The following is a 21,772-nucleotide window of genomic DNA, read 5'->3' as shown; positions in this document are numbered from 1 at the left end:
TTTCAGGGACAAAAAAAAAAAAGAAACAAAACATCTCACATATATATATACTATATGTAATACATTTAAAACTTTGTTAAAAAATATTTAATAAATAACTGTTTTAATTTCTGAATGTAGGTAGGTGATAAGGTGTTATACAACGTATTAATGCATTTAACTATACATGATATTTCATTGTAATAAAAGTTTATACAAGATAATTATGGTTTTAAAAGGGCTATAAAAAAACATTAACTGGGCTGCACACGGCCCACAGGTCACAGGTTGAACATGGCTGATTTAGATGACAATAGAACAAATGAAAATTTTTTTTTAAAAAGTATGAAAAAATTATGTAATATTCAAAAACCAATGCCATATAAAGCTCATTATNTAATATAAGCTACAAAAAATAATTAAAATTAAAAAAAGATAAAATAAAATGTTAAAACAGTCTATTCAGAATACAATATAGTCATAAATATTGATTTATACGATTAAATTCAATTTGAAAATAAAAAAAATTTTTAAACGTGTAAAATAAGATATGATAAAAAAATACACGAGTTATTTATCATTTTGCTGATTTTTCAAATAATTTTAGTGTCGTTTCTGTATGAAAACTTGTTGATTGATGAAGATGCTCCTATCAGCGAGACCTTCACCTGAGCTTTCACTGACCTCCTTTTACACCCTGAATGGTCATCATCCTTTTGAGTATTGAACCTTCTTTCATTAACTAGGAGAGCCAATAGCATTCGTATTTAGAACTTAATGATGATCAAAAAAGAGTGATTATCACTAACTTCATCGGACTGATTTATTAGAAAACTTATGCTTCATATTCATGTAAAATGAGTTGCGTAATTTGATTAGGTTAACGTTTTTAAAGAGTTTTTATAATGCATATCTATTATATTACCTTGAATCTATATCAAAAAGTCGAGCCAGCATTTATCGTATTGATATGTTAAATGAATCATCTTACTGATCTCGTAACTAAATATGAAACATAGATAAAAGCATTGAATGGTGATAGTAAACAAATATGATTGATTTCGATTGTGAGAGCTTACAACGTTCGGCTTTATCTTTGATTATATCTAGAGAGTTATATCTGTTTAATAGCAAGCTGATAGCATAATTTGGTTTCTTATAAATGCAAGTTAATTAATAATATATAATACATCTTTAAGATGTAAATTTATAAATGAAATTCTTTATTTGTAATACGAAATAAATTACTTTTAATAGAAAAATACTATTCTACGTACACTAATTATTTTATAGGCTTTTACAATTAGAAGTTCGGTGTTCGATTATTCGTGTTATCCGTGCAGGAATTTTTTATATTAGACAAACGTCTATAACGAACTTTTTAAAAACTAGATTAGCAAGTGTTGTAAGAATTAAAAAAATTGTTAGTAAGATTTAGTTTTCTTATTTTTCTTTTTAAATATAACTTTGTATTTACTTTTATTAAAGTAATAATTTTTTCTCTAGAAAGAAAATGAATAAATGGATGTTTTTACACGCTTTATAGATTGTTAGATGAGTTTATTAATGCATTAACTTATCTATNCCTGATTAAAGGGTGGCCGAAATTTTTCTCCGCCCCGGGCTGCTAACACTCACGGTACGCCACTGCACATCTGAACTCGTCTATCAAAAAATTGGCGAATGGTATGCAAAAGGTTGGCCACCCCTGTATTACATAAAGAAAAACAATATTGTAAAAGGGAGATTATTAATTAAGAACATTTTATGATAATGAAATATAAAAATCTTATTAATTTAAACCAGGGTTTTTCAACCTTCTTGAATATGCAACCCCTTTACAAGTTAAAAAATCCCCCCACAGCCATATTAAAACTGTCAATGATTTTAAAAACTACGCATTTAATTTTCTTTCTGTTGAGATTTAAATATCAATCAAAAAACCAATTGTACTGTAAAATAAACAGGCACAGCCATCTCACTGAAATTCTAGTTTTTTATTGTAGTGTAGGACCTACAAACACTTGTCTTTTTCTTTTACCCATGACCTCCCGTGTATGGTTTTGTAACCCCCCCTGGTGTTCGTGACCCACAGGTTGATAAACACTGATTTAAACAAAGGAATGTAAGTAAGTAAATGTTGGAATAATGTTGTTGATAAGATACATCACATGATAATAAAATAAGCTAAAATATTGGTAATGCATTTAGATTGTTTGAACCTTAGAGGATGTTAAAAGTTAAATGCTGAATGGGACTCATTGAAAGAGATGGATGGGATGGGTGATTTGGTAGTTGTGAGTAAAGGATTAAAATAATTTAAAAAGTTAAAATTGTCAGTATTTTTAAATAATTGTAAAATTATTAATTATTGCGATAAAGAATGGATGAGAGGGCCAAACAATGGATTATAGCCAAACTGTATTTTNTGTTCTTTAAAAATATAACTTTGTATTTACTTTTATTAAAGTAATAATTTTTTCTCTAGAAAGAAAATGAATAAATGGATGTTTTTACACGCTTTATAGATTGTTAGATGAGTTTATTAATGCATTAACTTATCTATTTTCAAATATAGTTCGTATTATATGTGGTGTTGTATTATCCGGCCAATCGCCGATCCTACCGGATAATCGTGACTCTACTATAATGAAAACGGTATCATATGTGTTGATAAGAGGAAAACGGAACTGCATTGAAGAAAATAAAAGCTAAGAACACGTGATTGAATCGTATATTTCCACACTGCGCAATACGAATTGTATAATAAAGTAAACATTCTTATCATAATAATAATAATTATAACTCAAGTCATCGATATGTAAATATCTTATAAATATATTTAATGTGATTTTTAAATATGAAAATCATTATTCTTTTACTATACATGATTACTTTATGCATATACTCGTATATATTAATATAGTATATTGTTTACGTGACTATTTTAAGTAGAATCATTGTAACATTTTCTTATCGGTATAATTATTCCACTTTGTGACTATGTATTAAAAATAGAATTTTATTTTGTCTATGTTGTAAAATAACCTTATACATGAAATGTAATTCTAGTCTCTACAGTACTATTGATATAGGTTATAAATCTAAGACAACAATCTGGTAATAAAAAAAATTTCTACTCACACTTATTAATATTGGAGTGAAAGTATAGCTACCAACCCTTCTTTGTAGTGACTTCTAAACAATTCTCCAGTAGCTTATCATCTTGATAACGACTACATTTTTGATCCTTCAGCTGGATCCCCGGGTCGAACATAAATGTTGTGTTTTAAAAATGTTCCATTATTCGAATGAGTCCCCAGGTTAAATTTGCTGTGTGAAGTCATTGTCATAAAGCAGAACACAAGATATTAAACCGATTTCTAACTGTTACATTCTTAAATTTTTTTAAAAAATTTATTTTCATGTTAATAAAGGGCCCAGATATACGAGGGCTGTTCGGAAAGTTCGCGGCCTCACATAGAACAACAAACAAAATAATGTTAAAACTTTTTTATTTTTCAATGTAATCTCCTCTGTTAGCAATGCACTTATTTCAGCGATGTTCTAGCTTTTTTATGCCATCACAATAGGTCGATTTGTCAAGGTGTGCAAAATACTCGTTCACTTCAGAGATGACTTCGTCATTTGAGTGGAATCTCTTTCCAGCCAAGAAATTTTTAGGTTTGGAAAAAGGTGAAAGTCACTGGGGGCCAAATCAGGTGAGTACGGTGGATGTGGAACTAATTGGAAGTGAAGTTCGTTTATCTTTTGTTCAGTGATTCTGGCAGAATGTGCATGTGCATTATCATGGTGGAACAGAACTTTTTTCTTCTTCAAGTGTGGCCTCTTTCTTCAGTTTTTCCAAAAGTTCACAGTAATAGACAGCATTAATGGTCTTTCCTCTTTCTAGGTAGTCAATAAAGATGATGCCTTTAGCATCCCAAAAAACCGAGGCCATCACTTTACCCGCTGATGGAACTGTCTTTGCCATCTTTGGTGGTGGCGAACTGTGGTGTTTCCATTGCTTTGACTGTTCTTTTGTTTCAGGAGTGTAGTAACGGATCCATGTTTCGTCAGTAGTCACAAACCGACGCAAGAAATCCTGTGGGTTTTTCTGGTAGAAGTCCAAACACTNTAATAAAATTATAATTTGTTTTCTGAAATAATATATTGTACTTCAGATAATTATCAATAGTTTTTTAATGTAAGTTGTAAGATAATAAACAAATAAAATTAAAATGATTTAACTTTAAATAAATCACTGGAAATTATTTAAAATTTAATTTAACTTAAGAATAATCAAACAAAACTATTTGAAAAGATTGAATTTGCGTTTTTTTTCCTATTACATCAAAGTTTATCAAAGTTCAACTTATCTACTGTGTAATGTTCATAAACCTTTGCCCTTCTCACCAGAGGTGAAAGCTCGCCTTATATATATAATGACTAATTTAACCTGGTTTCTCTTGAGAGGGGAAAAAAAATCTTTATTTCATCTGTCTGTACGTCTGTCGTCTGATTACTTTAATATGATATTTGAATTAATAGGTGACATGATTAATAGTTCGCTTAAACCCTAAACATGTGTGCCCTTTGTTTCACTCCCTCCGAATCTTATTAAATTTCCTTCCAATAAATAATTTTTGAGAAATTAAAATCAATAAAAAAATCATTATAATGAAAGCAAAATATGTTTAATGGAATTAATATTAAAATAAATAATTTTCAATTTAGTTTAATTAACAAGTGGATGATAGAAATAAACATAATTTAAACTAAAACATTAAATAGTTAATTAGATAAATCTTTAAAGGACGAGGAATTTCTCTTTATAAAGTCACATTTCTTAGTTTGGAAATGCAAGCTACAGTTTATATTATTTTAAAAAATAATATTTATTATTATTGAAACACGAGAACGTCATTACAAAGCCTAGTAACAAGCACATTTCATTTTATACTGATTTAAAACTACAAAGAGTCAACATAGCGAAATTATGAATAAGTTTTCAAGAATGTCGTCGAGCGACATATCTAAAGAAAGAAATAATAATAATAAAGCATCGAACTTGAGCATATTTCTCTTCTTTTCATCAAAATATATATTTAAATATTTAAATAACGACAAATTATTTTGACAAAATAAAAGAAAAAAATGTTATTATATCATCCGTCAAATTTCGAAAGAAATAATACAGTATTTACAAAGTAAAAAATCTACAAAACAATACAAAAATGTATACACAAAAAATTACAAATTATGTAAAAATATTAATAAAAATATTTATTAATACTTCTATTTCTTTTCATTAAGATCTATACTTAATGAAATGTTGAATTAAATCTGTAGAAATTGAAATGGAATTTTATTTTAATATAATTGTATGTATAAATTTGATACAATAATTTGTATAATATAATCTCTGGCATTCTTTAAGTAAAAGATCGTGAAAAATAACGAAAACTTTGGAAAAAAAAAATAGTTTATAACTTTCAAAATTTTGAGAAAATTTTAATTAAATAGCATATAAATAGTAGAATTAATTCAAAAAAATTACGGAAGAATTTCACTATTCCCAGGAATATTGAAAAAAAGAGCTTTTGTAAGAATTAAACATATACAGTATATCGTTATTAGAAAAAACATTTTTAAAGAAAATTATTTCAAGATTAAAGTGCATCGTAAAATTTTAGAAGAAGCATTTCAGAAATTAATGAACATAACTGCAAAATTACTGTAAAGTTTTATACCAATTTGGAAGATTACGGTGACTAAAGAAAAATTGCTTCTTGATTTGTGCAGTATTTTATATACTCAGACCGGATTTTGTTGTAGCCCTGCGCTACAACATAAAGAGGCCCTTCCATCTTCATTAAATAATAATGAGAAATGTGTATATACTGTCTTTGAGATTACAATTTGACGCAGCTCGTAACGTGAGGCCCTAAGCCGCTTGTTTAGCTTACACGTAAATCCGTCTCTGTATATAATTATATTTTTAAAGTTTTAATATACTATGCAACAGTCTAATTGCAATATATTTTATATAATAGAAAATATAGTTTCTAACAATCTATCAACGCATAGTACTGTACATTATTTTATAAGACCATATTAAAAAATTGATGCAAATAGTTTACTACATGCTTTATGAATGTAATAATGATGAATGAAATATAAATATTTTTAACCGAACTTAATTTATTCGTAAAACTGTAATTATCTTAATTAGTTAGGACCTCGGGCCATCTGGATATGCGAATAGCCGGATAATTGGATTTTTGCTTGAAATACTCATGTTTTTGAAAAAAAATCTAAAATCTCCGTTATGTAATGTATGTGTATACATAATTATATTCAAATAAAATATTAAATGTGGAAATGTACAGCACTTACAAATGAATATAGTTTATTTTCTACATTTAGAAAAACATTACATTTCATGCATAGAGAGTACAAATACATATAGTACATACCTATTTATTTTTAACAAAGTCAGAGGGCTATCTAGATAATTGGAATTTTACTGTAATTATTATTATAGACGTACATTTTTCGTGAATTATAAAGTGAATTGAGACAGAGTAACGGACATATTTCTTTGCAGTTGTAAACTTTTAATCATATGATCATAAAAGGCTATATATTTATCTTCCTGACAGCATTTATCAGTTCTAAACAAAATGTGAGATCATCAATGGTGTTAGGACGAAGTTGAAAGTTATAGTATAGCCTATAGTCCTGAAAACAGAAAACACATCTATTGGTTTAACCATGATGAATACGGTGGAAGAAATTTAAATGTCATTTGCTTTTTCCTGTAAATAATCAGTAATTCTTTCACTATAGAGAGCGAACAGTGTCTATAATCAACATAGAATCCATATTACAAAGATATTACGAAAATACAGTATTATGTACACTGCCTGTATGAATATACACTAATTCATTTTCTCTCGAGCGCACATTTTCAAGATAAAATTGATGATAAACTTATTAATTTGTAAAAGAACCTGAGTCGATTCGTTAAAATTATAAACAATTCTCGAGTTATTTATTATTTATTTTAATAACAACTTGAAATAGCAAAAATACATCATTCCAAAAAATTTTAAATCTGATTAATATCTGCAAAATCTATTTCTTTGTAAGAACATTCTATTAAATCGCAATTAGTAACATAGCTTATTTATTAACACGATTCTATATTTAAGTAAAGTAATTATAATTTTTTGCAATGTTTTCGTTAAAAGCCCAGTCTTCCATAAAGTTTTGAAATTGTCTTCTAATTTCAAAAGAATTACGAAGAGTTGCTCTAATTAATACATGTTCTAAAAAGTTTTTGAACTATTTCATTCGAAGTTTTCGTTATTTTCCACAATCCTTTGTTCAGATAGTGCCAGATACTGTATACACTAAAATCATTTAGTATATACAAGTAAAAGACTTATATTAAAGTTAGGCATATGTAAGACTGTAATGGAGAATATACGGCATATACTCAATGCCTTTCAAAAGTGTAATATGTATACTACAGAAAGTTATCGTTTTCCTACGTTATATTATAATAATAAATCTAAATACTGTAATATTTAATTTGTTTTTAATTTGAAATAACCGAAACATCTTAATTTTTAACGTTCTATTAAAACTTCTTTTATTATTTCTGTTACCAATTTAAAAAATGTAAAAAATTTTCGATTACAGCATTGGATGAATGTATACTGTATATATATAGCTATATTTATAAATATTGCATATATTTAAAGTAGAGTAAAATATTTACGGGTATTAATCGCTACAGAGGCCTTCACAACTGTGAATGTTCTGAGGCCCCCCATAAATAAATCCGTTCTGAGCCGAGCTTAGACATGTGGTTGTATTTTTATATATATATTATATGTATGAGTCTAAACAGATGCTGCATATATGCAGCATCTGTTTAGACTCATACATATAATATATATATAAAAATACAACCACATGTCTAAGCTCGGCTCAGAACGGATTTATTTATGGGGGGCCTCAGAACATTCACAGTTGTGAAGGCCTCTGTAGCGATTAATACCCGTAAATATTTTACTCTACTTTAAATATATGCAATATTTATAAATATAGCTATATATATACAGTATACATTCATCCAATGCTGTAATCGAAAATTTTTTACATTTTTTAAATTGGTAACAGAAATAATAAAAGAAGTTTTAATAGAACGTTAAAAATTAAGATGTTTCGGTTATTTCAAATTAAAAACAAATTAAATATTACAGTATTTAGATTTATTATTATAATATAACGTAGGAAAACGATAACTTTCTGTAGTATACATATTACACTTTTGAAAGGCATTGAGTATATGCCGTATATTCTCCATTACAGTCTTACATATGCCTAACTTTAATATAAGTCTTTTACTTGTATATACTAAATGATTTTAGTGTATACAGTATCTGGCACTATCTGAACAAAGGATTGTGGAAAATAACGAAAACTTCGAATGAAATAGTTCAAAAACTTTTTAGAACATGTATTAATTAGAGCAACTCTTCGTAATTCTTTTGAAATTAGAAGACAATTTCAAAACTTTATGGAAGACTGGGCTTTTAACGAAAACATTGCAAAAAATTATAATTACTTTACTTAAATATAGAATCGTGTTAATAAATAAGCTATGTTACTAATTGCGATTTAATAGAATGTTCTTACAAAGAAATAGATTTTGCAGATATTAATCAGATTTAAAATTTTTTGGAATGATGTATTTTTGCTATTTCAAGTTGTTATTAAAATAAATAATAAATAACTCGAGAATTGTTTATAATTTTAACGAATCGACTCAGGTTCTTTTACAAATTAATAAGTTTATCATCAATTTTATCTTGAAAATGTGCGCTCGAGAGAAAATGAATTAGTGTATATTCATACAGGCAGTGTACATAATACTGTATTTTCGTAATATCTTTGTAATATGGATTCTATGTTGATTATAGACACTGTTCGCTCTCTATAGTGAAAGAATTACTGATTATTTACAGGAAAAAGCAAATGACATTTAAATTTCTTCCACCGTATTCATCATGGTTAAACCAATAGATGTGTTTTCTGTTTTCAGGACTATAGGCTATACTATAACTTTCAACTTCGTCCTAACACCATTGATGATCTCACATTTTGTTTAGAACTGATAAATGCTGTCAGGAAGATAAATATATAGCCTTTTATGATCATATGATTAAAAGTTTACAACTGCAAAGAAATATGTCCGTTACTCTGTCTCAATTCACTTTATAATTCACGAAAAATGTACGTCTATAATAATAATTACAGTAAAATTCCAATTATCTAGATAGCCCTCTGACTTTGTTAAAAATAAATAGGTATGTACTATATGTATTTGTACTCTCTATGCATGAAATGTAATGTTTTTCTAAATGTAGAAAATAAACTATATTNATAATAATTATTAAATGTTTAGAATTAAAAATCAATTTAAAATTAAAAAAGAAAAAAGGTCAATAATATATGTCCTTGATGCAAGGACAGGCAACTGAGTTAGGGCTCCCCTTTTATAACCTAACATAAGGGCCCCCTATTGATACGAATCGGGGTTATTTCAATAGGGGGATTTTATCGGCTACCATCTTTTGTTTAAGGATACAATCATCCTGTTTTCAGAACTATAATTCTAATAAATAAACACCAATTATTTTAATAACATTTTATAACTGGGTTGCGGCTTTTTTTTAATCGCGATTACTCATATTTTACATCCTTTCCATTAATTATCTCAATACTAGGAAAGAAAAGAATGTCTTAATATGTGTGGGGAGTTGCATCATCACCTCACTACGAATCACTTTCGGTGCCAAAAACGATTGTAATAGATTAAATAAGTGAAGTAGGAAAAAAAATGATCCTGTTTAACCTCCGTACTCTTAAGAGGGTGTGTTTGAAATTTTACGACAGACAGGAAATACTACAGGGTGTTTCACGTGACATTCTTCATTGATAAGAGCCATTGACTGAAAATGCGGTAATTAATTGAGAATTATTTAATTTGTAACACTTTAAATTGATTAATTCTATTATAATTTATACATTCTGGCTCATTTGAATATTAAATTATTAATAATCTACATTGCAAAACAATAAATTTAAAAAGAGAAAGGACGATACAGTCTTAAAAATCGCAAAATTTGAGATTTAATTCAATTAATAACCGGAAAATCGTGTCAGAAGAATACTATTTAAAAATTTTTCCCGGTTGGAATTATGTAATAAAAGTAACTATGAGATATATATTAAAAAAAATTAGATTTTTTTTTCATTCGCGTAGTTGATTATGAAATAATGTAATATGATTCGATGTTAAATATTTACGTTGTTTAAACCCGTCAGTCAATGATGATTGATCACGTGACGATCATCACGTGGTAAAGGAGGGTCGCCTTGAAACTGTTAGACGTGACGTAAGCCAGGTAGACGTTGAATTGCGAAGAGCGTATAAAAGCATCTTCTGCTTCATTTTCGTCACATTTGCTTCTATTATCGGAGAAGAAGGGTTTACTACAAGTTTATCACAGGTTAGCTACTTACAAACTTAGTTTAGCGCTATTGTAAATATTATTATTTCTCTTTTTGTTTGTTTATTATATATAGATTATTTAATATAAATATTATTAATTTCTTTTTTTTTATAATTTTATTCATTATTTGAGATTTTATTCATCAAAATTGAAATTTAGATGAAGTTCTTAGTTTTTAAAAAGTATAAAATTACTTTAAAAATTATTTTAAATTATTATTATTATTTTAATTATTTAATTAATTTATTTCAGCAAATAATTTTAAAAATGAAAAATTGGATAAGTTTTGCCACCATCATCGTTTTTCTAAGTGCGATGATTGGTAGTTCATTATCGCGTGTGATTTCTAATAAAAGAACAATTGGAGTAAGTAGACAAATTTTTAATAATTATTATCTATTTTAAATTATAATACAATTTTTTAAAATTTTATGCTAATTATTACAGAATTCTGCTCATCAAAACGTTTTTAGAAGAATGAAACGAAGCGGTAAGTAGCTTAATGCCCGAATTTGTAAAAATTAAAACTTTATTTAATTAATTTTTTCAAAGTTAAAAAGAAAAAGCATTTTAATTTAAGTTTTGTACTTAATCTTTTAGCCGAATTTTTGAAATTTCACAAGAAACCGCCATCTTCTATACGGTTGTTAGCTGGTTCGAATCGTGTTTTGGAATGTGAAGCCGGAGCTTCTCCAAGTCCGATGATAGTNAAAAAAGTAAGAAAGAGAGTTATTAATTACAAAATCGGTTATTCTAAAAAAATTAAATTAAATTAAATTAAGAAATGCAAACTTACTATTTTTATCTAAAATTTATTATAATAAAAACCCCTTCTTGGAAAACCTTGACTACTTAAGACGATACTTGAATGTCAATGATATACATTTTAAAAAAAAAATGTAAAATAATAATCTAATATTACATTAAAGATTCTATATTTATACATAACATTTTACTAAGAAACCTTTAATAATGGCCATTTTTTACGTTTCCGTCACTGGCCGTTGTTTAGAGGTTTGACTATGTTATTATAAGTACTAGCACTAAAATAGTACTAAAAATATTAAATCCTTAGTAAAATGTTATTTATAAATATAGAATCATTAATATTTTTAGTACTACTTTAGTGCTAGTAATTACAATTACTAATACATTAAATACTGTACATTAAAAAATAAACTGCCGAAAAAGAGGTGGCCGTTATTGGAGGTTTAAATGTATTTGAATGTACAGTACTTAAAACACTATTACTTCGTATTACTTAAATTTTAGTACTGTTTACTATTAATGTACAGTACGTGCTGATACTTACTACTAATATTAATGCTTACAAACATTACTATCAATTAAAGTTGAAAACTTTTCGAAATTAAAAAAAAAATACAAACAATAGTATTTTAAGTAAAACTTTTTCATTTTTTTTTGTCAATAGGTAGCTCGGCAAGAATTAATTTATGGACAACTAGAATGTTGAAAACTCAAGGTTATGATGTGAGACTTATATGCCGTTCAGAAGGTTCTCCTACACCAAAAATAACTTGGTTAGATACCGAAGAAAATCCTATAAGTGATAGTAACAAATATAAGGTAAGTAAATTATTGAAATTTACTCTTAAAAATTATATTGTAGATTTAATTAAAGAGTTTAATAAATGTAGATGTTAAAAACTATTTAGTATATCTAGGAATTAAAACTATTATATTTTTACATTAAGAACGTGAAGCTATGAAAAAATTTATTTTTTTAACCTAACTAAAATATTTAAAAATGTTAAGTNTTAATTATGATAGAAATTTATTTATTTATTTATTTTGAATGAAAATTCCAGGAATCATCTACCGATGAAGTGATAAATGGTGATGTGGAATCATATACTATTACTATGGTCAAATCTAGATTATATTTAGATTGCGTCACTCCGGATGATGCTGGAGAATATACTTGCGTCATTGAAAATGCTTACGAGAAGAAAAGTAAAAACGTGAAGGTGGAAATTATGGAATCTGAAGAAGATCTTTGTGTAGATAAAGAGATCAGTAAGTAAAAAGAAAAATAATTATTTGTTGTTAATTAATATAATTAATTTATATATTTATAATTATATATTAAAATATAACATATATTAAAAGTATTTTTATTATTTTTATAAAGCAAATAACTTTTTTCTTTTTGATAAAATGTTTTAAGGAATTTGAAATTTGGTGCTTTTATTTTCACATTAATCATTAAATATAATGCTTAGTATCTTTTAATTCATTAATATATTGAAAATAACAATTATAGGATATTTTTCCCTGTAAAAAATAGAAATAAGGACGATGTTTTTTAAAGATTATCTTTTTGTTAAAATTCAAATGAGTGCTTTTACAGTTTTAAAATATATTAATGAGCCGAAATGATTACTTTTAAAACATTCAATAATATATCTTCTTTTCTGGAATAAAAAATTAATTATTACTAATTGAAACAGTTCATGTCTTAATTTAGAATTGTTTTAATAAATAATAATGTTTTAACTTAAATTAAATATTATATACAATTAAAATTAAGAGAAAATATCATTAAATATTTTCATTTATAATCATTAATATTAAATTAATGATTCTCGAAATTAAAAAAAAAATACAAACAATAGTATTTTAAGTAAAACTTTTTCATTTTTTTTTGTCAATAGGTAGCTCGGCAAGAATTAATTTATGGACAACTAGAATGTTGAAAACTCAAGGTTATGATGTGAGACTTATATGCCGTTCAGAAGGTTCTCCTACACCAAAAATAACTTGGTTAGATACCGAAGAAAATCCTATAAGTGATAGTAACAAATATAAGGTAAGTAAATTATTGAAATTTACTCTTAAAAATTATATTGTAGATTTAATTAAAGAGTTTAATAAATGTAGATGTTAAAAACTATTTAGTATATCTAGGAATTAAAACTATTATATTTTTACATTAAGAACGTGAAGCTATGAAAAAATTTATTTTTTTAACCTAACTAAAATATTTAAAAATGTTAAGTTTTTTAAGATATATTTAGGTATTTGTCTACTAATGTTTTTAAAATTATTAATGTATATTCCTAATTAATAACAAAATTAGAAAATACAATTCTAAGCCGCGCTCCATTAAAGCAGTCGATGATTAAACCGACTAAATTAAAAACTTTTTTAGCTTTATTATATAAAATATTTTATTTGTTTACAGTTTAATAAAATGTTTAATGAATTCTGAATATATTTGAATTTAATATATATATTTTTTATTTAATTACTTTCTAAACTTGCCTGTATAAACTGTTTAATATATTGATAATTAAATCTGAATAAAATATAATGAAATATCTGGTTTATATCATAAATATGCGTGCAAAGAATTATATATATTATTTAAGACATACGATGTGTTAATGTTAAGGTTATCGGTAATAAAGATTTCGAAATAGCTGATATAAATTAAATACATATACATAGAATATGAGGCCTATTAATTGTATAACCTAAAAACTGATTTTAAAAAAAATTGTACGCGATTACAGAAAATTATATTTTAAGAAAAATAAAATATTTGATACTTAAAGAAATGTTCTTATTTAAAAATTGAAAAAATATAATAATTTAATATTTAAATAAAATTTTAAATTTAATTTGTTAATAAATTAATTTTAATATATAATTTTAGCTGATGGAAAATGGTGATCTTATTATTTATGATTTAAAATGGAATGATATGGGCCATTATACATGCTTGAGCGAGAATAGTAGGGGTTCGGATACAGCGGTTCTATTTCTTTATCCACTATTGGTAAGTAAATTTACTATTTAAATTAATTTAATAAAATATATTTTAAATTAAGAAGGAATTTCGAAATTATAATTAAATTATTTCTATTTTTTTACAGCCAGAAAATAAAGATAAAAGTTAAAAAGGAATTAAGAATTTTCTCTAATGAAACTTCTTAAGTATCAATTTCGCAAAACAAATACCTCGTGATGTTTAATTTATTATATTATATTTTCATCATATCTAAAACATCATATTTTTCTTATTTAATTACTTATATATATATTTGTCATGTATTTAATCACATGTATTTTATATTTTTATGATTTTAATAAATTTTTTTTTTCTACGTGTTTCTAATGTTATGAAATGGTTCACCAAATAAAAATTAAAAGAAAATATTTTAAATAAATTGGCATTTTTATTATTGAATTATAAATTATAATAAAAAGTAAATTTGCGTATAAAAATTCAAATTCAATTAAAGTTTTTTTTTATAAAATATTCTGAAAAGTTAAAGATTAATTTAAATGAGTTTTGTAAATATTTTTCTTGTGAAAATATATAATTTCGAACTCGTCTAACGTTTCAAAATAAAATTTATTTTCTCCTCAAGTTTATTAACATTTTATAAAGTTACATCGACCTTTCGAAGATTTATATTTTTTAATTTTATTACGAAGTGTATTATTATACTATTGACAAATAGCTTCTAGATATTTATAAAACGTGACAAACTGATCAATTTTACTTAATTAAAAATCAAGAACATTCCCCTAAGATATGATGATGAAGATTTATATTAAATCGTCCACGTGAACAAATATTAAAAGATTTTAAGATAAATATAATTTATGAATGTACAGTACAGAATAGTTAAATAATAAATTGGTAGATTATAATTTGAAAAACACTTTATACAAAATAAAATATTANTTAATTTATTTTTCCAGAGTGATTTAAATTACAATTTGTACATAATAATAAAGTATATTTAATACAATTAACACGTTGTCGGGATCGGGTCTCCAGCTGGCATGTGACGAATGACACGAAGCAGAGAGACACCGTCCCAGACAGGAATGTCATTCCCTCATCCGCGATGACAGATGTATGGGGATAGGAGGAGGTCAGAACAGGATCGAGAAGCAAGGAACGAGGAAAAGGTCGAGTTTTATGCTAGAGATTACCTTTTACTCGTTCTGAAGACAAATAACGAAAATAATATCTCAAAGGAAGTTCTAAAAAAAGGAGAAACAAAGATAGGAATACGAATCTCATGACGCCCACTGACGAACGTCAGAGTACTCCAAGATTATCTTCAGTCTCTTTTTAGTATTCTTCTCTATCTACAAGAGGACCTTTATCATTGTGGTTTACGCCTTCCTTAAAATAAACTGTTACTCAAAATTATTTTCTCTGACTTAAATTCTACTAACTTCGATAAGCGAAAACATTTTCACTTCACTTGTTTAACTTAATCATTCACATTAAAAACAGAGTATGTGAAGGCATGATCCTTTCAATTTTTATCGATTGAGAGCCCATAAGAGTATACATTCGATTAGAGAAGAAAAAGCGACAAAGTGCTTTTATTATCATTATTTTCAAATGAAGTGCTGTGACATTTAATAATTAAGAAAATAAATTCTAATTACAATTTCTGTAATTAATAATAATTTCTTGATGTTAATTCAGTAATATAAGTTGTAAAATGTAAATTAAAAATAAAACTACTTAAGACTGTTTATTCAAAATTCATTACTCAGACACTTTTTATTATTATAAATGTTATAAATATAAAATTAAAAAGCTATTTAAATTTCTAGACTTTCCTTCTCTTTTAATGCAAAATAGTGTTGGATGTTTTGCATTTAGAATAATAATTATACTGCACCAACAAGTAAATTTCATTGTATGTAAATTTAAATGTAAAACTTCATGTAAATTTAAATTCTTTAGGACTTCAAAATGTCCTGTTTGTATTCTAGGCCGAATTTAATATTATCTCTACTGATTTAATGATATCTATAATGAAGTGCGCCTATTCAGACAGTTATCCTTATAGGTTACTGATATAAATATTGATTTATAGACAGGAATTGATTCATTTCTGTAAGAAAATTGTCATAAAAAATAATAGGGTCTACAGTATAATTAGTAATAATTGCAAAAATGTTACGAAAGTAATTTTGAGTTAAGAAAAGTTTACTATTTAAATTGAATAATTGGACAGAATGGAAATATACAAAAATAAATAAATAAATATGTTTAAAATATAATAAAGAAAATAATTAACAATTGGTCAGACATCATCTACTGTAATTGTTCTATTAGAAATACTTGGAAAAAGCATTACTCGAAAGAATTTTCAAACTTTAAGACATTGTCAAACTGAATGATTAATCAGTTTTTTAAAATAATGTTTAGAAACTAACTTATAGGAGTGACTTTTTTTTTCTTCTTTCACTTTAAAAATTATATTAAATATTGAAAAAAATGTTTATATTTAGTATCGTGCTGCGTTTTTTCCTTGACTGTTTTCTCGGTGTATTCATCTTTAAGTTAATCTACTGACGTTGTGGGTTGCTTACTTCGAATTTAAGATTCATTCTGATTTTTAAAAAATCAGATTGTATCTTAAATTCGAAAAGATTTTTCAAGAAGAAATTGAGGTATTTTAATAATTAATAATTAGAGGTATTTTAATAATTATATATTAAGAATTAATGGAAAAGTTAATTATATATTTAAGCATTAATAACGTAGTTAAAAATATAATTTAAAAATAATATAACATTTTTATTACATTCAGATTTTCAAAAAAATACCTAAATTTAAGAATTATGTCGAATTTAACATAATTCCGAATTGATTTGATATCGGATTCAGTAATACAACTTTTATAATATGAAGTAAGTTTGTAAGATTCGTAATAAGCTATTTTAATTGAATTATATATTATTTGATATATGGGTTTAAGTTTTATTAGACAAATATGACTGGTATGAATAAATAAATAAATAAATAGCAAAGGAAATAGTAAAAAATAATTAGTTATGAAATTTTTCTAGTATATTTATTGAAAAGTCACTTTTACTTACGGTACTAAAATTTTGCGAATGTCTTATGTACGAAAAATCACTACTAATATTAAAACAGTTTTAAAATTTATTACTTTACAGCGAAAAATGTCTTACAATTGTAAAGTTCGGTTCACACTATGCCACAAAAGTTGCTTCAATAATCGCTTCGACATCATGCCGCTGACAAGGTGTTTAGACTACGCGAATTTATCAGACGACTAAACAGAAAAGAACTATCATTTACATTTAGAAAACTTACATTTTCAGTATAAAATAAATATTTTACAAGTTAATTTAGCAGAAGAAATAAATAAAAAAGCCATTTCTGCAGCAATATCTCTTTCAATGGACAAGATCTAAAATAAAGAAAGTCTCTCTAGATATATTGTTGATCGGAGTAGTTTTTGATCAATTTTAATTTTGAAAATGATCGTTCTGCAGCTGCAACATATACCGACACAATTATAGATTCAATAATTACCAATTTGATAACTTAAATGAGTTACTAAAATATGCTACTGAATTTGTGAGGCCCAACGCGTCGCGACGCGTCGCCTTTCTCGCCGCCTCTGATTATAAATCTGATGATGCTAAATGAATGGAAATAGATCATCACATAGTTTACGGGTCTGGTTCATTGAATCAATTTCTAAACAACAAATGATTAAAATTTACTTGGTCTGACTTTGCAGAAAAAATTGCAGGAAAATTGCATATTGTGAGCAAGCTTGATAATCGAACTATTGATAGTTAAGACGTCAGCCTGCCGCTAAGAAAGACTCGGAATCAGTTCTGAGCGGAGAATGTCAAGAATTTTTCATTTCAGAGCTCAGTTGGATATGTCAGATTCCTTCTCTTATAATCAAGTCTTTATTGTGAGCCTAGATAAAACCATAATGGCTTTCAAATCACACTCCGCCTTATTGATACTTTAAAGCACAAAAGAATTGGCACAAAAAGTTAAGACAATGCAGCTACATAATATTAAAAAAATAATAATAGTATATGTAAAGGGCACAGAAAGTTCAAAATTTGGTGAGTTAATAGAAGCGTTCAATTATATAAGGCGATTCTAAATATATGCGAAATATTTCAGTAGTTGATTCTTCCAATAATTTCAACCACAAAAGTGCATTTGGATATACTGTACTGTATATTCAAAATGAAATAGTTTTAAAATAATAGAATATTTAATATGTGACTCCATTGAAAATGTTGACGAATTACGGAATCGCATTATCGAATCCTGTGATATAATTCGACACACCTCTAGTATTTGTGAATACGCGCGCGCCGATCAATATGGCAGAGGATAGAATCCTGTGTTACAGTTTGCAGCGATCATTTTCAACAGTTATTACAACTATGTTGTTTTGAATATAGGTTCATATAAATTTTTATGATTGAAATTATTCGAAGAATCAGTCCTGAAATTTTTCTTATATAATTAGAATCAACCTGTATAGTATGGATTAATGGATTCATGGATAACGCAATGCAACAAGTACGCGATCTGCCAAAGGAGTGCCTTCTGAGGAACTTTTCTATGGAAAACTGACCTCTATTTAGTTGAGACACATGAAGAAAACTCACGCGGCCAATCTGTTGATCAAGCGTGAACTCACGATTAGGTTCAATGGTTTTATTCACTCAAGCACTTGTGCCAATTATACAATATTCAGGCATTTTTTTTAAAAACACTCTTGTTATGTATATGAGAATTTATATATTTGAAAGTTTATACATTAAATAATATTAATATGAAGACTGAAAATGAGATATAAATAATAAAAGAACATTTTATATCTATAACTTTCTATATCTTTTTCAGAAGAATATAGAAAGGAGAAAATATGATTGATTTAATTTTGTTAAATAATTAAAGTATGGAGAATATTTTAATCTTTAAGTGTTATCAAAATTACTTTTAATATGTTACATGTCTTATAATAAAAAATTCATATATTCTAATTTTATTATTATGAACTTTCTAAAATTAAAATAAAAAAGAAAATTCCTTTGTTGAGAAAGAATTAAGAATCTTAAAAATGCATACTTATTAGATAAAGTAGATATTTAATATGCTACCTGATACGCAATAAGAAAGAAGGTTGAAAGGTTTTCAAGTTATTTAAACAATCATAATATTAATATTGTATTAAAATTTAATCAAATGTTAAAAATCAATTTGTCCTTAAAATAAATGGAATCAAATAAAATTGATTCGAATAAAATTAATCCTAATATATTTTTATTCTAATTTTTTTTTTATTAAAATTAGACAATTACATTTTATTTACACGAATTTGTAGACATATCAATGACCATCGTATGCTATTACTAAAATTTTCAACATAATTTTGATATTTTCCAATAACTAATTTATTGAATTATGATGTAATAAAGATATAATTTAAATGTAATAAAAATAAAAATAAAATTATTAGTATTAATAAAACAAATTTTAAAATTATAATTATAGTATTCGCTCGATTATCGGAAATCGCATTTAACAGGGAAGCGGATTAGCCGAGATGCAGAAAAATATCTATAAATGAGTCATTAAGTCATCATAAATCGCTTTATGACTCATTTATCTTTCAAGCTTCGGACATAAAGACAAAAAAAAAAAAAAAATGATACAGTTTGCTGGTTTGCTGAAATGTCCAATTTATTACGAGCTACTACGAGCATATAGTCGTATGCATTTTTCTTTTCTAGTTCCTTTGAAATTTACCCTATCAACATACCGGATACAGGATTCATATTGTATCTAATTAACCAGAGTGCCATTTTTTCTCATTAATTACAGTTAATCGAAATTCTACTACAGTTGTTCTGAAACTTTTTTGACTAGCGGCTCACTATAAAACATGAAAGATTTTTCTGGCGCATTTCGTCTTTCAAATATAGTATATTTCAAATTTTAAATAGCTGTGTACTATGATAAATGCTACTCTATAGGCCTAACCTAGTTATTAGTATATCACGGTTGTAATAAATCCTTGAATAAATCGGATTATTTTTCTTTTTAAAATATACTTTCGTGATATTCGTGGTTCACTCAGCCATCTCTTGAGGCTCGTCACTGCACCTGGGCGAACTGTTCAAGAATCACTGGCCTATTCTAGTAGTATTTTAGTATTAATACAATTTTATGAAATAATGAATATAAAATAATACTTAATAATTTTATTACTAAATACTATTTTTTTATTAATGTTTATTTTATTTTATTGTTTTTTAACTCATTATTTTTAACAAGAAATTAGTAAGTTATATTATTTTGGTATTAATTCATTAGTTTTATAAATTGCTAAAATAATGTTTTGCATTCGGTTTTATTTTTAATTTTTCTAGATATTCTGGTAATATCGAATAAACTCTATACGATTTTCTATATTTGTGTAAATCAAATAAACATTTATTTTTATTATAGTAACTGTTTTCAATTTATCAAAAGAAATTGAAATTTTGATGCCTCAGGACTGAAGTTATAACTGATAATAAAACTAAAGATTTTGTTAAATATTTTTATCTCAAGCAAAATTTAAATAGTTCAAAAATAAAAGTACAGTATTTACATCTTTACACTTAAAATAATATTTAGATAAAAAATATGTTAAAGTATTGTGATTCGACTCTGATTTAAAAATAAATATATTAATTCTCTTACTTCTTTCTTGATTCGTAAAGAAGTAAGAGAAATGAATATAGGCCTACTCCGAATTTCAGTAAAATAATTAAATATATTAACTAAATATAATACTCTAATAGAAATTCGTCATCTATCCTGGATCCCATAGGAAGGCAACGTATTTGAGTGTACCATTTTCCATCACTTACAAAGTGGTTATTTTGTATAACGAAAGCAACAAGTTTAACAAGCAAATTTGGGCAGTTTATAGCCTATGCCTATTTCTAACGTATTTATAATTCTTTTTAAAAAATGGCTGATGAATTTACACATTAAAAATACGTAGGAAAGACTAAAATGCCTTCATTTATGCCATGTAAACAGTTTAAAAAGCACGTTTCGCTTTTGAAACTGTTTTGCATATTTTTGCAGACGCGTAACTCTAGTAAAAGGTTGTTTCTGCAATAAAAGATTATTGTTCCTGGCGAAAATGAAGACATTTTAGTCTTTCCTATGCATTTTTTAATATTTATAATTGTATTCAAATATATTGAGGGATCATGTTTTTAATATCTAGTGACGCTAGCTTGTATTGGGGATTAATATCTATTCTTTTTAATTTACTTAGCAACATTTCTGTATTTTTGTGTTATTATCAGATATAGTTAATTCATTTAATTTTTCTTTACAAAACATT

At 26.0% G+C, this 21,772-nt stretch overlaps 1 protein-coding gene across 1 annotated transcript; it reads left to right on the top strand.

Annotated features, from left to right (window-relative positions):
- Nucleotides 1-10,391: 10,391 nt before the first annotated feature.
- Nucleotides 10,392-14,705, top strand: LOC111624355 (zwei Ig domain protein zig-2-like). The gene is made up of 9 exons (XM_023367184.1): nucleotides 10,392-10,568; nucleotides 10,824-10,937; nucleotides 11,019-11,061; nucleotides 11,172-11,318; nucleotides 12,004-12,158; nucleotides 12,401-12,608; nucleotides 13,247-13,401; nucleotides 14,251-14,373; nucleotides 14,471-14,705. Exons 2-9 carry the CDS (start codon nucleotides 10,839-10,841, stop codon nucleotides 14,492-14,494), a joined length of 954 nt encoding a protein of 317 aa, XP_023222952.1. The 5' UTR covers nucleotides 10,392-10,568; nucleotides 10,824-10,838; the 3' UTR covers nucleotides 14,495-14,705.
- The last annotated feature ends 7,067 nt before the right edge of the window (nucleotides 14,706-21,772 follow it).

This window comes from Centruroides sculpturatus, unplaced genomic scaffold, assembly GCF_000671375.1.
Source record: "Centruroides sculpturatus isolate CEXI.00-Female unplaced genomic scaffold, Cexi_2.0 scaffold9, whole genome shotgun sequence".
Classification (NCBI taxonomy): Eukaryota; Metazoa; Arthropoda; class Arachnida; order Scorpiones; family Buthidae; genus Centruroides; species Centruroides sculpturatus.
This window is presented reverse-complemented; position numbering and strand designations above follow the sequence as displayed.